The sequence below is a fragment of the Pogoniulus pusillus genome, chromosome 26 (assembly GCF_015220805.1).
Source record: "Pogoniulus pusillus isolate bPogPus1 chromosome 26, bPogPus1.pri, whole genome shotgun sequence".
NCBI classification, from domain to species: Eukaryota; Metazoa; Chordata; class Aves; order Piciformes; family Lybiidae; genus Pogoniulus; species Pogoniulus pusillus.
The window spans coordinates 18,181,588-18,198,143 of NC_087289.1; the positions used below are offsets into that span (position 1 = coordinate 18,181,588).

Here is a 16,556-nt window from a genome sequence, read left to right on the forward strand (position 1 = left end):
CCCTGTAGCCTTGGAGAAAGCAGCCATGTTCTCCATGAGCTTGGAGGTCTCTTCCAACCTGATTGATTCTTGATTCTTGATTCCCAGGCTGCATATGGGAACACAAGTACTCTGGGAGAAAGAAGACTATGAGGTCTCTGCTAGTATGAGCCTAGCTGGAATGTTTTGGTGAGAAGAGTTAGAAGCAAAGCCTGGATGAGGCACTTGGTGCCATGGTCTGGTTGACTGGCTAGGGCTGGGTGCTAGGTTGGAGTGGATGAGCTAGCTGTAAATATAAGCTTCATTCACATTTCCAGAGCTGGCTGAGTCTAGTCTGGGTGATTGCTAAAGTGTGGGGGGCAGGGAACACCCAAACCATCACAGCAAGTTACAACCCATTTGTGGGTTTGGAGGGGGCTAGCAGCTGCTGTTGTGGCCTCCTCGGATCTGCACAACATCTTACACTGCCTCTGAAAAGTGTCAACTGTCCTGTCCATTCTGGGAAGTGTTACATTTCAGGGCAATATTACTTAACTGCTTTCAGGATTGAAGGACAGGAAAAAAAACCCACCTAGAATCCAGAAGACAGGGATAACTGTGGGATAACCCAGATGCAAAATCACCTGCTGAGCAACAGTGTGCCTCAGCTTTGAACTCTTTGCAAGGGAGTTATGGAACAGCATGTAAGATTATCAGCTGGTTTAAGTTGTTATAAACACCCTGATCTCAAGGCAGACAGACCTAGCCCTATAAATTCCTGATCCTCCTGATACATCACACCCTTCAGCCTGAAGTTCTGTCCGTGTAGTCGTGAAGTGAGCGCAGAGTACAGAGCACTGGCGCTATGCTCTATGTTGCTGTAAAACTGAACTGTGTTTTCTTTCAGGCTATTGTTTTGATCCTAAATTTCAGAGCTGTGACATTCTGATGGCATATTTGCTGGCTTCAGGAACAACAGAGCTCTTTTAAAGGAGCGTTATTAGAGCTTAAAATGGACAGTCAAAGCAGCTCAGATGGCACACCTGGTGTACTCGGGGCATTTTCATCCTAAAAGCAAAGACAAAACAGCCCCAAGGAACATTGGTTAAAGAGAGGGAGGGAGGGAACTGAAGCAATTCTTTTCCACCTTTAAAAGAACAGTGCCTGCTTAGGCTTTCCTCCTGAATCATAAAACAAGGGAAGGTGGCAGCAGGGAGAAACAGAAACCGTGTTTGAATTTGGCAGTGACTTTGAGCTCTATTTCCATTGCCAAGCAGCTGCGCTGTATGCCTTTTACTTGTATGTGATGAGAGATGGCAGAGGGTTTCTTAAAGCCTTTCAGGTTGCAGTAATTCATAATCTTATTTTAATTAACCTGGAATCACTTCCATTTGGAATAAACTCTTTACTGTCTTTCTTCCTTGGAGAAGTGAGTGGGGCTTTTTGCCTCTGCAGATCTAGTACTCGAAGTGGCGTACAAGAAATCCGAGGGGCAACTTTTTACAAGGGCTTGTAGTGATAGGATGAGAGGGAATGGATTGAAGCTTGAGGAGGGTAGATTTAGACTAAATATTAGAAAGAAATTCATTAGAGTAAAGGTGGTGAGACACTGGAAAGGGTGACCCAGGGAGGTCACAGAATGTCCTCTCACTAGAGGTGTTCAAAGCCAAATTGGACGAGGTCTTATGCAACCTGCTCTAGTGGAAGATGTCCCTGCCCATGGAACTAGATGATCTCTAAGATCCCTTCCAACTGAAACCATTCTATAGTTCTATGATCTCCACAGGCAAACATGTGCCTTCTCTCAGGTGAGCTCTGGACATTACTAAAATCCTAAACCAAAGTAGGATGGCAAAAGCTGCACATCAGCACGGGGCTTCATCAGCACAGGGATTCACTGCCTTCAGTTCCTCACTCTCCTGCTTCCACTGGTGAGCAGACAGAGACTCAAGAGGAGGAGTGAAGTCCACCCAGGTGGAGTGGGCACTGGCAGCACTGTCACTTCAGTCTCAGCAGGGAGTTGTTCCCTCATGTGGCATGGAGGCTACGTGCAGGTTCTGCGGGATGGTTCCATGACCACAGCATGAGGGCACTGGCATCTTAAGCTGAGCTTCCATTCAGTTCCATCAGTTAGCTACTTTGAACCAATCTGAAGGACCTTTGATTGTTAAATCCTCTTCATTAATTTTGACTTCATGGCAAACCACCTTGGCCTTCACATTTATCCTATCACTGCTTGGCATGACCAAGATATTACAGCTCTTAAGTGAATTTATTTGTCAGAAGGATCTAAATCACACAGCCCCTGAGAGTTACTTGAGGAGGATCAGTTTTAGTCTCCATTTAGCTTGGCCTCTTAACTCTGGGTGGGAGGCTGATGGTCACAAATAACTCCCATGGAAGCAGGCATTATGAGTGTGGGGTCAAAGCAGCTACCTGTAGACTGCTCTTGGCCTGAAAGGAGAAGTATATTCTGCTTCATCTGTTTAGTAGAGCATAAACCTTCTGTTTCCCATAGTTTTAGCTATCACACAGCAAGCTGCCTCTTTCCATTCCTGCTCCTTATGGCCTATAATCACTCCTGTTTGGGGTCATTCCCCTTTGTGATGTTTTCACAGAATCAGTCAGGGTTGGAAGGGACCACAAGGATCAGACAGCTTCAGTTCCCCTGCCATGGGCAGGGACACCCTACCCTAGAGCAGGCTGCACACAGCCTCAGCCATGGGGCCTCAACCACCTCCCTGGGCAACCCATTCCAGCCTCTCACCACTCTCCTGCTCAACAACTTCCTCCTCACATCCAGCCTGACCTACCCATCTCCAGCTTTGCTCCATTCCCCCCACTCCTGGCACTCCCTCACAGCCTCAGAAGTCCCTCCCCTGCTGTTTTGTAGCCCACTTCAGATCCTGGAAGGCCACAAGAAGGTCACCTGGGAGCCTCCTCTGCTCCAGACTGAACAGCCCCAACTCTGAGCATCCTCCTGGCCCTGCTCTGGACACTCTCCAGCATCTCCACAGCCTTCTTGTAATGGGGGTTCCAGAACTGGATGCAGTACTCCAGGTGGGGTCTCAGCAGAGCACAGCAGAGGGGGAGAATCACCTCCCTGGCCCTGCTGGCCACACTGCTGCTGCTGCAGCCCAGGCTCTGCTTGGCTTTCTGGGCTGCAAGTGCACACTGCTGGCTCCTGTTGAGCTTCTGGTCCAGAAGTACCCCCAAGTCTCTCTCCTCAGGGCTGCTCTCCAGGCACTCACTGCCCAGCCTGCATTTGTGCTTGGCATTGCCTCGACCCAGCTGCAGGACCTTGCACTTGGTCTTGTTGCACCTCCTGAGGTTGGCTTGTGCCCACCTCTGCAGCCTGCCCAGGTTTCTTTGAAAAAACGAGGCCATTTCACTGAAGGATGTGAGAAATACTGCTGAGTGGGAACTCAGTGGAACAATCAGATCAATAAAGTTTTCAGTTTGAAAGCTGTTTTCAAAACACAGCTCAGAAATATGTCTGCTCATAAAGTTGCTTCTGCGGAAAGTAACCAGATAAAATATTGCTGACAAAGGTGGGGAAAAAATTGTTCTGCTGTGGTAAGTGCATTCAAAAGAGACAGATTACTGGTAATATGTTTAATAGAATGTTGGTAAAAGCAAGCTACCCTTCAGTGATCTACAATGCAGGCTCTGATGAGTGCTGCTAGAGAACCGCTGCAAACAGTTAAGCCCCAAATGTCTTTACCTTGATCTCTCCCATGTTTCATTTCCCCTCACAGAGCAGCACACTGCAAGGCTTTATGCCCCAAAGCAACCAAAATGCTTTTAGCTTTTAATTTGGTCTAAATGTTGCTAAAATGATCAAAGATGTGCTGTAACTTCCATTGCTCTGGTGAAATGGTAACATTGCATTTCCCCAATTACATTTTTAGCTCTTTGAAGGTCCCAAAGGTCCTGGGTGCTGGTAGAGAGTAGCTGAAGATGAGGCAGCAGTGTGCCCAGGTGGCCAAGACAGCCAATGGCATCCTGGGCTGGCTCAGGAGCAGTGTGGGCAGCAGGACAAGGGAGGTTATTCTGCCTCTGTACTCAGCACTGCTCAGGCCACACCTTGAGTGCTGTGTCCAGTTCTGGGCTCCTCAACTCAAGAGAGATGTTGAGGTGCTGGAAGGTGTCCAGAGAAGGGCAGCAAGGCTGGGGAGGGGCCTGGAGCAGAGCCCTGTGAGGAGAGGCTGAGGGAGCTGGGGGTGTGCAGCCTGCAGCAGAGGAGGCTCAGGGCAGAGCTCATTGCTGTCTGCAGCTGCCTGCAGGGAGGCTGTAGCCAGGTGGGGTTGGGCTCTTCTGCCAGGCAAGCAGCAACAGAAGAAGGGGACACAGTCTCAAGTTGTGCCAGGGCAGGTCTAGGCTGGATGTTGTTAGGAAGTTGTTGGCAGAGAGTGATTGGCATTGGAATGGGCTGCCCAGGGAGGTGGTGGAGTCACTGTCCCTGGTGGTGTTGAAGCCAAGCCTGGCTGGGGCACTTAGTGCCATGGTCTGGTTGATTGGCTAGGGCTGGGTGCTAGGTTGGAGTGGCTGAGCTTGGAGGTCTCTTCCAACGTGGCTGATTCTGTGACTCTGAAGATAGCAGCAAAGTTGCTCAGGGAGTGGCACTTCTGGCAGCTGGTCTGCTATTCCTTGAGCTAGGGTTGTTCTGATTAGCATTAGGAGAAAGTCCTGTGGGGAATGGATTTATCTGGTAGTGCAGAAAGTCGTTCACACTTTGGCAGCAACTCCCCTCTTGTATGGATGCAAGCAGGAGAGCTGGTGGCACTGGGAACTCTCCTCAGGGCTAGGAGGGAGAATCTGAAGGAGCTGAAATCTTTTTGTTACACCTCAAACTGTCATGTAACTGTTGAGGTTGAGGAAGGCTTAGGAATGATTATATTCTCTTTTCCATATGCATTGCAGTTTAAATGAGGGACACTAAAATGATACATAATACCTACAATAGATTTAATCAGGGATAGAGAGCTGGGGAAACCTTCTTCTGCCTGTCTTTCTTGCCTCCCATGATCTCTTTTCCTGTTCCTATCTCAGAAGTTGCCTCTCAGCCATCTTCTGATCCTGTTTGCAGAGAACAGAGGTGGCAGGAAAGGTCTCTGTCACTCAGAGAAACGTTCAGGCAAGTGTGCCCAAGAGATAACAGTGTGACAACACCACGAGCCCAAAGAACTCATCTCAGGATCAGATCCTACCAAGTTCAGTTAGCATTCGACAAAACCTGTGCTCTTCACCCTGACAATTTAGGTTTCTTTAGCTTTCTTTGCTCCTGTGTCTCTTCCCAAACTATCTCTCCAAGAGATGCCACAGCCAGAAACGTGCAGCTGTGGAACTACCACCTGCTATCCCCCACACATGCTGGAGGTTCTCAGGCAGGGTTTGCTATGCATTAGCAGAGGCTCCTTTCTTCTTACCACCCCAAATGAGAAAGAGAAAAGCTTTGAAACCTCTGTTTTAAAAAAGACTAAGGGCTCAAGTTGTTGCTGTGCTGTTTGGTGGGCAGGGTGAGGCATTCACACTAAGGGTAATAAAGGCACTCATCAGCTTTCTAAATCTGGAAGCGGAGATGAAGTATCTTGTGCCACAAAGGATGAGGAAAAATGGCTATGCAAGACAGTAAGAGGGCATGAGGCATGATGGAGAGGCTTCTCTAGGCAGGAAGATGGAAGGCAGTGAAAATGCATTTCTGCAAGCTGGGATCATCTGTGAGGAAAGTGAAGAGGCAATGAGAAGTTGATGAGCATGGCTGCCTGCCAGCAGCTATTATCATCTCAGAATATTGATGTTTTGTACTAATAATTACAAAATCAGCAGCTGTACAAGTGCATATTTGGGTAAATACAAGTGCAAGTGCATCCTGCAACATGCTGAATGGAAACAAAGTGTGATTAAAATGACAGCTCGTGCAGTTAACATCGATGCCTGCAACAGACAGACAAGCCAGGAGGGTGAGAGCACAATAAAGGATAATCTTGATATTCAGAAATAACAAACTGATAAGGGAAACATTCGTGAGCAGCCAGAGAAATGCATTAGCTTGCCACAGGTGTTGACAGCAGACACAGATCAGACAGAAGACATTAAGGAAAAGAAGAGAAAAATCTACTTGTCTGCAATATAAAGGCATTCTGGGGAAAGAAACACACGGGAAGAAAGGAAAGAAGAAAGGAAGTGAGAAAGGAAGAGAGAAAGAAAGGAAAAAAGGAAGGAAGGAAGGAAGGAAGGAAGGAAGGAAGGAAGGAAGGAAGGAAGGAAGGAAGGAAGGAAGGAAGGAAGGAAGGAAGGAAGGAAGGAAGGAAGGAAGGAAGGAAGAAAGGAAGAAAGAAAGAAAGAAAGAAAGAAAGAAAGAAAGAAAGAAAGAAAGAAAGAAAGAAAGAAAGAAAGAAAGAAAGAAAGAAAGAAAGAAAGAAAGAAAGAAAGAAAGAAAGAAAGAAAGAAAGAAAGAAAGAAAAGAGAAAGGAAAAAAAGGAAAAAGAAAAAGAAAAGAGGAGAGGAGAGGAGAGGAGAGGAGAGGAGAGGAGAGGAGAGGAGAGGAGAGGAGAGGAGAGGAGAGGAGAGGAGAGGAGAGGAGAGGAGAGGAGAGGAGAGGAGAGGAGGGGAGAGGAGAGGAGAGGAGGGGAGAGGAGAGGAGAGGAGAGGAGGGGAGAGGAGAGGAGAGGAGGGGAGGGGAGGGGAGAGGAGAGGAGGGGAGGGGAGAGGAGAGGAGGGGAGGGGAGGGGAGAGGAGGGGAGGGGAGGGGAGGGGAGGGGAGGGGAGGGGAGGGGAGGGGAGGGGAGGGGAGGGGAGGGGAGGGGAGGGGAGGGGAGGGGAGGGGAGAGAAAAGCAAGGAAAGGAAAGGAAAGGAAAGGAAAGGAAAGGAAAGGAAAGGAAAGGAAAGGAAAGGAAAGGAAAGGAAAGGAAAGGAAAGGAAAGGAAAGGAAAGGAAAGGAAAGGAAAGGAAAGGAAAGGAAAGGAAAGGAAAGGAAAGGAAAGGAAAGGAAAGGAAAGGAAAGGAAAGGAAAGGAAAGGAAAGGAAAGGAAAGGAAAGGAAAGGAAAGGAAAGGAAAGGAAAGGAAAGGAAAGGAAAGGAAAGGAAAGGAAAGGAAAGGAAAGGAAAGGAAAGGAAAGGAAAGGAAAGGAAAGGAAAGGAAAGGAAAGGAAAGGAAAGGAAAGGAAAGGAAAGGAAAGGAAAGGAAAGGAAAGGAAAGGAAAGGAAAGGAAAGGAAAGGAAAGGAAAGGAAAGGAAAGGAAAGGAAAGGAAAGGAAAGGAAAGGAAAGGAAAGGAAAGGAAAGGAAAGGAAAGGAAAGGAAAGGAAAGGAAAGGAAAGGAAAGGAAAGGAAAGGAAAGGAAAGGAAAGGAAAGGAAAGGAAAGGAAAGGAAAGGAAAGGAAAGGAAAGGAAAGGAAAGGAAAGGAGAAAAATCCCTCTCATATGCCCTGGAGAAGAAATCTACAACCAGGATAATATCTTCCGATACTCTGTTTAGACCAGAAAGACAACACTGAAGATGTGGATTGTCTGAACGACCAAGAAAAAGCCAAGGGCTGGAACCATGTCAACAGAGATGTTGAGGTGCTGGAAGGTGTCCAGAGAAGGGCAGCAAGGCTGGGGAGGGGCCTGGAGCACAGCTCTGTGAGGAGAGGCTGAGGGAGCTGGGGGTGTGCAGCCTGCAGCAGAGGAGGCTCAGGGCAGACCTCATTGCTGTCTGCAAGTACCTGAAGGGAGGCTGTAGCCAGGTGGGGTTGGGCTCTGCTGCCAGGCACCCAGGGACAGAAGAAGGGGACACAGCCTCAAGTTGTGCCAGGGGCGGTCTAGGCTGGATGTTAGGAGGAAGTTGTTGTCAGAGAGAGTGATTGGCATTGGAATGGGCTGCCCAGGGAGGTGGTGGAGTCTCTGTGCCTGGAGGTGTTGAAGCCAAGCCTGGCTGGGGCACTTAGTGCCATGGTCTGGTTGACTGGATAGGGCTGGGTGCTAGGTTGGACTGGATGAGCTGGGAGGTCTCTTCCAACCTGCTTGATTCTCTGATTCCACCCACAGGTGTGTATACAGAGCCATGCAAAGAGGTGGTGTCAGCACAAGTCTTCTTCAACATAACGCTCCACAACTTCCACAGAGCTCACAGCTAGAGGTGACTCTGAGCTTGCACTAACCCAGGGTCCCTGCCTGTGGTCTAAACACTTCCTCCAAGCTTTGTTTAATGGGTAATTGCTCCATGCTTGCCCTGTAATGTCGCTTGTCACTGCTTGGGTGGGGCCTCATCACAGCATACAGCTGTGCAGCACAGCTGGGCATGCGGAAATTCCCTCCACTAATTCCCTCCCCACTTTTCACTGAGCACACTGAAGCATTTTTCCCTGCCTCCGAAGAGAGGAGAGGAAGGACATAATGAGAATCTGTCCTCGTTCTGTCTTTCCATGACCGACAGGATGCTGATCTCTGCCCTGGCAAATACTCCTGTGGCTGGATCCTGCAAGGCACTGCACAGTCCCTGCTGCGCTCCACGCCCCAGCTTCATGCTCCTGCGAGGGTTTAAGCACTTCCATCAGTGGACTCATTGGTGACAAAGCTTACCTAAGACTATGCCAGGTTTAGACCCAGACACCACCTTGCACTTCCACCTAGAAACCTGCAGGACTGAAGCAATGCAAATCACAGAACAACTTCCCCCTCCATGCTCCAGGTTTACATGGCTTGCTTGCCCCTTCTTAAAGCTCTCCTAACAAAGCTTTGCTCAAAGCTAGATGATTAGCAGATGTTGTCATTAAAAAGTTGGTGCTTGCCAACAAGTAACACATGGGTCTGCTTGAGAAACAGTGTTGTTTCCACAGCTCTCCCCAAGAAGAGATACTTGGGGTAATTGGTAAGGCCTGTGAGAATCTGACATTGGAAAGCATCTTCTGCCACACATCATTTCCTAAGAGGATGCAGGTTTCCTGAGAACTTGTTCAGCTTGTTCATATGAAATCATTTGGCTAAACACACATGATACAGAAGAGATAATTAGCCTGCTATGATTAAAGGAGTAAGGGGGTTGGGGGTGATTTTAGATAACAATGGATCTGGCAAGTGAACATTTAACTTTGGACAGACTGAAAGAGTTGGGGCTGTGCAGGCTGGAGAAGAGGAGGCTCCCAGGGGACCTTCTTGTGGCCTTCCAAGATCTGAAGGGGCCTCCAAAAAAGCTGGGGAGGGACTTTTTAGGCTATCAGGGAGAATTAGGGGGAATGGAGCAAAGCTGGAGGTGTGGAGAGTCAGCCTGGAGGTGAGGAGGAAGTTGTTGAGCAGGAGAGTGGTGAGAGGCTGGAATGGGTTGCCCAGGGAGGTGGTTGAGGCCCCATGGCTGGAGGTGTTTGAGGCCAGGCTGGCTGAGGCTGTGTGCAGCCTGCTCTAGGGTAGGGTGTCCCTGGGCATGGCAGGGGGGTTGGAACTGGCTGCTCCTTGTGCTCCCTTCCAACCCTGACTGATTCTATGATTCTAACTATACCAAGCTCCCAGCAGTAAATAACAGGTAGCTGTGTCTCTCAGCTGGAGACACAAAATGGCAAACTGATACACAGGAGCTATTCTCCAAGCTAGAAGGTTACAAACAAAGGGATAGGATTTTACTGTCTGTTGTGAGATGAGCTGAAATACATAGAGAGCAATCCCCAGCCAAAAAAAACTACCTGAGGGGTGGTTGTGGCCAGGAGGAGGTTGCTCTCTTCTCTCAGGTGGCCAGCACCAGAACAAGAGGACACAGCCTCAGACTGTGCCAGGGGAAATTTAGGCTGGAGGTGAGGAGAAAGTTCTTCACTGAGAGAGTCATTGGACACTGGAATGGGCTGCCCGGGGAGGTGGTGGAGTCGCCGTCCCTGGGGCACTTTAAGGCAAGGTTGGACATGGCACTTGGTGCCATGGTCTGGCCTTGAGCTCTGTGGTAAAGGGTTGGACCTGATGATCTGTGAGGTCTCTTCCAACCCTGATGATACTGTGATACTGTGATACTGTGAAAAGGCAGGAAAAAGCCATGTACATGGCTGGAGTATACAAGCACAGAACCACTTCTCTGATTACCTAGCTGCTATATACTAAAAGTCTAAACCCAAGAAGGTGAGCCTTGTGCTAGCAATTGGGAAAAGAAAACTGGGGACATGGCAACACAGCCCACCCTGAGTCATCTTAGAATCACAGAATCAGCCAGGTTAGAAGAGACCTCCAAGCTCATCCAGTCCAACCTAGCACCCAGCCCTAGCCAGTCAACCAGACCATGGCACTAAGTGCCTCATCCAGTCTTTGCTTGAAGGCCTCCAGGGATGTTTTTTTCTCTCTAGAATCATAGAATCATAGAATCAACCAGGTTGGAAGAGACCTCCAAGATCATCCAGTCCAACCTATCCCCCAGCCCTATCCAATCAACCAGACCATGGCACTAAGTGCCTCATCCAGGCTTTTGTTGAAGACTCTCAGGGACGGTGCCTCCACCACCTCCCTGGGCAGCCCATTCCAATGCCAATCACTCTCTCTGTGAAGAACTTCTTCCTAACATCCAGCCTATACCTACCCTGGCACAACTTGAGACTGTGTCCCCTTGTTCTATTGCTGGTTGCCTGGGAGAAGAGGCCACCCCCCACCTGGCTACAATGCCCCTTCAGGTAGTTGTAGACAGTAATAAGATCACCCCTGAGCCTCCTCTTCTCCAGGCTAAACAGGCCCAGCTCACTCAACCTCTATAGGATTTGTGCTCCACCACCTCCCTGGGCAGCCCATTCCAATGCCAATCACTTCCTCCTAACATCCAGCCTAGACCTGCCCTGGCACAACTTGAGACTGTGTCCCCTGTCTTTTAGTACTTGTGAACAGAAATGTTTCATAGGATCACAGAATGGCTTGAGCTGGAAGGGGCCTTAAACATTATCTAAGCCCAGCTCTTCTGCCCCAGGCAGAGACACCTCATACTAGGTCAGGTTGCTCAAAGCCTCTTCCAATCTGGTCTTAAACACTTCCAGAGATGAAGTGTCTACAACTTTGCTGGACAACCCGTTCCAGTGTCTCACTACCCTCACAGTAAAGAACTTCATTCTAATGTTTGGGAAATGGTAACCTATATATTGATGAAAGTCCTGCCAGTTTATAGTTAATGAAAAGGCACTGATTTTTACCTGGGAGTTGGAAAAGTATGAGCTATTTAAAAGCAATCTGAGCCTTTTTGCACCTCTGAGAGCAGGTCTCTCAGCACATAAATGGGGCACATCATTTTTACACAGGGCTCAAACACATGGCAGATGCAGTACATTTTAACTACATTCTAAACTCAGCATTTATAGAGGTTGACATGGAAATCTTTCCCTCTCCTTTCTCTCTCTTCCACAGACCTGTTGTTTCAGGCATGACTGCTCTGCCAAAAAGTCTGTTTTGAAAGGCTTTGATTCCTTTTTGATTCCTTTTGTTCTCCTGCCTGACTGTGCCTTGCGACATGCACTGATGGAACTGGTGGCGCTTTAAAGCTATCATTTATGTCTCATCCAAAGCTGCCACGGTAAGCCAGAGTATTCCCAAGGACTTTATTAAGCTTTAAGTTGGGTTTTTATTTGGGATTTAGCTTTAGCTTCAATTCATGTCTCAATTCACCGTGTACTTCAAGCAAGTAAGTAACGGCCAGCCTTGCCACGTTCCACTTCTACAAAACAAGGGTCAGGATCATAGAATCACTGAATGGTTTCAGCTGGCAAAGACCTTTAAGATCATTACTTAACTCTACCAGGTCTGATGCTGTGACTTTGCAGATGACACCAAGCTAGGAGCAGGTGTGGATCTGTAGGAGGGTAGGAGAGCCCTGCAGAGGGACCTGGCCAGGCTGGATGGGTGGTCAGAGGCCAATGGGATGAGATTGAACAAGGCCAAGTGCAGGGTTCTACACTTTGGCCACAACAACCCCAAGCAGCAATACAGGCTGGGGACAGAGTGACTGGAGAGCAGCCAGAAAGAGATCTGGGGGTGCTGGTAGAGAGTAGCTGAAGCTGAGCCAGCAGTGTGCCCAGGTGGCCAAGAAAGCCAATGGCATCCTGGGCTGGCTCAGGAGCAGTGTGGGCAGCAGGACAAGGCAGGTTATTCTGCCTCTGTACTCAGCACTGCTCAGGCCACACCTTGAGTGCTGTGTCCAGTTCTGGGCTCCTCCATTGCAGAGAGATGTTGAGGTGCTGGAAGGTGTTGAGAGAATGGCAGCAAGGCTGGGGAGGGGCCTGGAGCACAGCCCTGTGAGGAGAGGCTGAGGGAGCTGGGGGTGTGCAGCCTGCAGAAGAGAAGGCTCAGGGCAGAGCCCACTGCTGTCTACAGCTACCTGAAGGGAGGCTGTAGCCAGGTGGGGTTGGGCTCTGCTGCCAGGCAAGCAGCAACAGAACAAGGGGACACAGCCTCAAGTTGTGCCAGGGGAGGTCTAGGCTGGATGTTAGGAGGAAGCTCCTGGCAGAGAGAGTGATTGGCATTGGAATGGGCTGCCCAGGGAGGTGGTGGAGTCTCTGTGCCTGGAGGTGTTGACGCCAAGCCTGGCTGGGGCACTTAGTGCCATGGTCTGGTTGACTGGCTAGGGCTGGGGGATTGCTTGGGCTGGCTGAGGTTGGAGCTCTCTTCCAACCTGGTTGATTCTATGATTGATTCTATGGTTCTAAACCATGTCCCTTGGCACCACATGTCTGTGTCAGAAGTACCTGACAGGCTTTATATGTAGGATTCAGAACAAATTCCCAGACTGTACAACCAGAAACACCATCTTACAGGCATGCAGCAAGAGCAAGTTCAGCTAATCTGATGTTTGTTTATTTCTCTAACATTCTATTAAAGCAAAGAAGCTCTATAATGAGATTATTCCATTTTATCTCTTAATTGTATCCAGATATGCAAAACTGATTTACTGCTAGTGGCCTGCACACAGTACAGTATTTTAAAGCTAATTATGAAACAGCATTACTATTGTTGCACAATGAAGCACTTATTCTTGCTGTTATGAATCAAAACTATCCTCTGAAATTAATTGTAATTACCTTTTTAATTGGATATAAGCCCTACTAAATTCTAGAACAGCTAGTTCTCTAAATATAATTCTTTTAAATCCAGGATGATATCAGCATCAAATATTTTAATTAAATAAATTGCAAAATAAGGGAAAAGAAAGACATTAGGGGAGCCTTCACTAAAGCCAGGTGTAAGTCAAGGCTTGAAAGGATTCAAATGCTTGGGCACAAGCCAACCTGAGGAGGTTCAACAAGACCAGGTGCAAGGTCCTGCAGCTGAGTCGAGGCAATCCAAAGCACAAATCCAGGCTGGGCAGTGAGTGGCTGGAGAGCAGCCCTAAGGAGAGGGACTTGGAGGTACTGCTGGACCAGAAGCTCAGCAGGAGCCAGCAGTGTGCACTTGCAGCCCAGAAAGCCAAGCAGAGCCTGGGCTGCAGCAGCAGAAGTGTGTCCAGCAGGGCCAGGGAGGGGATTCTACCCCTCTGCTCTGCTGAGACCCCACCTGGAGTACTGCATCCAGTTCTGGAGCCCCCATTACAAGAAGGATGTGGAGATGCTGGAGAGTGTCCAGAGAAGAGCCAGGAGGATGCTCAGAGGGCTGCAGCAGCTCTGCTGTGAGCACAGACTGAAAGAGTTGGGGCTGTGCAGTCTGGAGCAGAGGAGGCTCCCAGGTGACCTTCTTGTGGCTTTCCAGGGTCTGAAGGGGCTACAAAAAAGCTGGGGAGGGACTTTTTAGGCTCTGAGGGAGTGGCAGGACTGGGGGGAATGGAGAAAAGCTGGAGATGGGTAGTTTGAGCTTGGAAGTGAGGAGGAAGTTGTTGAGCATGAGAGTGGTGAGAGGCTGGAATGGGTTGCCCAGGGAGGTGGTTGAGGCTCCATCCCTGGGTTTGTTTAAGGCCAGGCTGGATGAGGTACTTAGGGTAGGGTGTCCCTGCCCATGGCAGGGGGGCTGGAACTAGATGATCCCTGTGGTCCCTTCCAGCCCTGACTGATTCTATGATTCTGAGTGCTTATGTTTGAACACCTGAGTTCTGCCATGGTCCATGTAAGCATGCACACACATCTTCCCAACCCAGGGTATTAATAGTTCAATTGTTCCTTTAAGAATTGGTAGCACCTGGCTTTTGTTGCTATGATTCCACGTAGAGAGGAAGCTCTTTACCCTCACAAAGCCCCAGGGCCCAAACCACCTCACAGCCTTTTCCATTGCTGTGTCTGTAATGCAATAAACAATAGAAACAAGTCACTCGAGTAGCTTTCAAGTGAGATTGTCTCAAAGCTCTTCCACTCAAAGCAACAGGGGACTAGGTGGTGCAATTTTTTGCTTCATCTAGGAGTCACCATTATTTAAGAATTTGAACCCTCCTGCCCTTATGACACCTCCTGTGTCCTGACCACACAGCTCTCACAGCACAAGCTGCAGCTCAGGCATTTATAAATGGAACTACAAACTCAATCAAACGGTTTTTTTGGCCCACAGTTCAAAATGCATGCTTAATCTTGCTCTTCTGGGGAAGAGGAGGCTCAGGGCACACCTCACTGCTGTCTGCAAGTACCTGAAGGGAGGCTGTAGCCAGGTGGGGTTGGGCTCTGCTGCCAGGCAACCAGCAACAGAAGAAGGGGACACAGTCTCAAGCTGTGCCAGGGGAGGTCTAGGCTGGATGTTAAGAGGAAGTTGTTGTCAGAGAGAGTGATTGGCATTGGAATGGGCTGCCCAGGGAGGTGGTGGAGTCTCTGTCTCTGGAGGTGTTGAAGCAAAGCCTGGCTGGGGCACTTAGTGCCATGGTCTGGTTGACTGGATAGGGCTGGGTGCTAGGTTGGACTGAATGAGCTCAGAGGTCTCTTCCAGCCTGTCTGATTCTATGACTCTATGACATTCACACTGTGAACTCAGACTGACTATAGACTACTCACAGCTTGTTTGCAAGACTGACTTGAATATGGGATGCCTTCTCCCACTTAGTGATAAGGGGACAAAGAAGAAGCTCTTGATATTTCAGCTGAAGGAAGCAGCAGTCTAAAACTGTTGAGCACCTGAGTTCTTACAATGAGCACTATTTTTCAACACCATCATACCTGCATTTCATATCATTTGCACATCCAACCCAAATTATACTTAGACACACTGTGGTTCTCAGAGTAGTTACCTTTGGATGAGCTGAAATGAATCAGAACTCCCAGATAAGATAAAGCACTGCTAGCAAGTATTTAGACACAAATCTCTTGCTTCTTTTTGGCTGCCTGTAGCGAGGGCACAGCACCAGACAGTGCCAGAACGAGAGGACACAGCTTCAAGCTATGCCAGGGGAGATTTAGGCTGGAGGTGAAGAGAAAGTTCTTCACTGAGAGAGTCATTGGACACTGGAATGGGCTGCCCGGGGAGGTGGTGGAGTTGCCAGGCCCCTGGGGCAGTTCAAGGCAGGACTGGACGTGGCACTTGGTGCCATGGTCTGGCCTTGAGCTCTGTGGTAAAGGGTTGGACTTGATGATCTGTGAGGTCTCTTCCAACCCTGATGATACTGTGATACTGTGAGACTGTGATATATTGAAGTGGTAGCATTCTGGTGTCAGCCAAGTTAGATTCTGATGCTGATTCTGCATTTGATGGCATACTATCCAAGCAATTTAAGGAACAAACATTGCAGAATGCATATCTGAGGCCAATGAGAAACGTTCTTGAACCAGCAGCTCACCACCAGAAAGCCCCAGAGCTCCATGTGGTTTCTCAAGAACACAAGCTTTTGGCCAACTCTGTTCAGCTCATCCTTCACTATCATTATGAAGCCAATAAAAATTTATGTTAGCACTTAGCAGAGTCTATCAGGGCATTAATTTCCCTATTTATTTGAAGAGCACACATTTTGTAGGGAGCCTCTTCTGTGATCTGAATTTCACTGCAGATAGGATTCACTCTTATCACGGAATCATGGAATGGTCTGAGTTGGAAGAGACCTTTAAAGATCATCTAGTTCCATGCCCCTGCCATGGGCAGGGATGCCTCCAACTAGATCAGGTTGCTCAAGCCCCATCTAGCCTGGACTTGAAGACTTCCAGGGAGAGGAATTTCTCTGGGCACCCTGCTCCAACGCCTCACCCCCACGGCAGGAAAGAATTTCTTCCTAATACCTGATCCAAATCTAGCTTCCAGCAGTTTAAAGCCATTACTACCTTGTGCTATCACCACATGCCTTTGTAAAAAGTCCTCTCTGACCAGAAAGCTACTTCAAGGTCTCCCTGGAGAAAAATTAAGTTTCCTATTTGCCTGCCAAATGTTAAATCATATTAGGTCACTGCCTCTATCATCCAATTTTTTACTGCAGCTCTTCACAGATTAAGATTCAAATCCTTTGAACAGAGTGGGATTTCGACAGTAATTCAAGCTGTGTAAGTCTTAGCTCTGTCCACCTGTGACATCTGTGAGTTTCTATGCTCTGCATGCGCCTGTAGAAGCTGTGTTTACCTGCTGTGTGAATCCTGTCACCGGAGCCTTGGCAGCCATCCTCATCATCGCAGTCCCCACTTGACTCCATCTCCTCGCTCCTGCCCCCCCCGCTGCCGGCGTCTCGGGAAGCCCATCTTTCCAGTTTCAACTTTGCCTTCTCAGCATCCAGCTAAAAG

General features: G+C 48.6%; 1 protein-coding gene across 7 annotated transcripts in view; it reads right to left on the reverse strand.

Annotated features, from left to right (window-relative positions):
* Window positions 1-16,556, reverse strand: part of LOC135187052 (glypican-5-like) — a 620,448-nt gene that overhangs the window by 156,789 nt on the left and 447,103 nt on the right. For 6 of the 7 annotated variants that reach the window (XM_064165391.1, XM_064165390.1, XM_064165389.1 and 3 more), the window contains one exon: window positions 16,399-16,549. In XM_064165391.1, the coding sequence (XP_064021461.1) occupies window positions 16,399-16,549 (151 nt within the window). Of the gene's footprint in view, window positions 1-8,270; window positions 8,472-16,398; window positions 16,550-16,556 lie in introns of those variants that run through there. The other variant, XM_064165392.1, reaches the window with a different exon arrangement.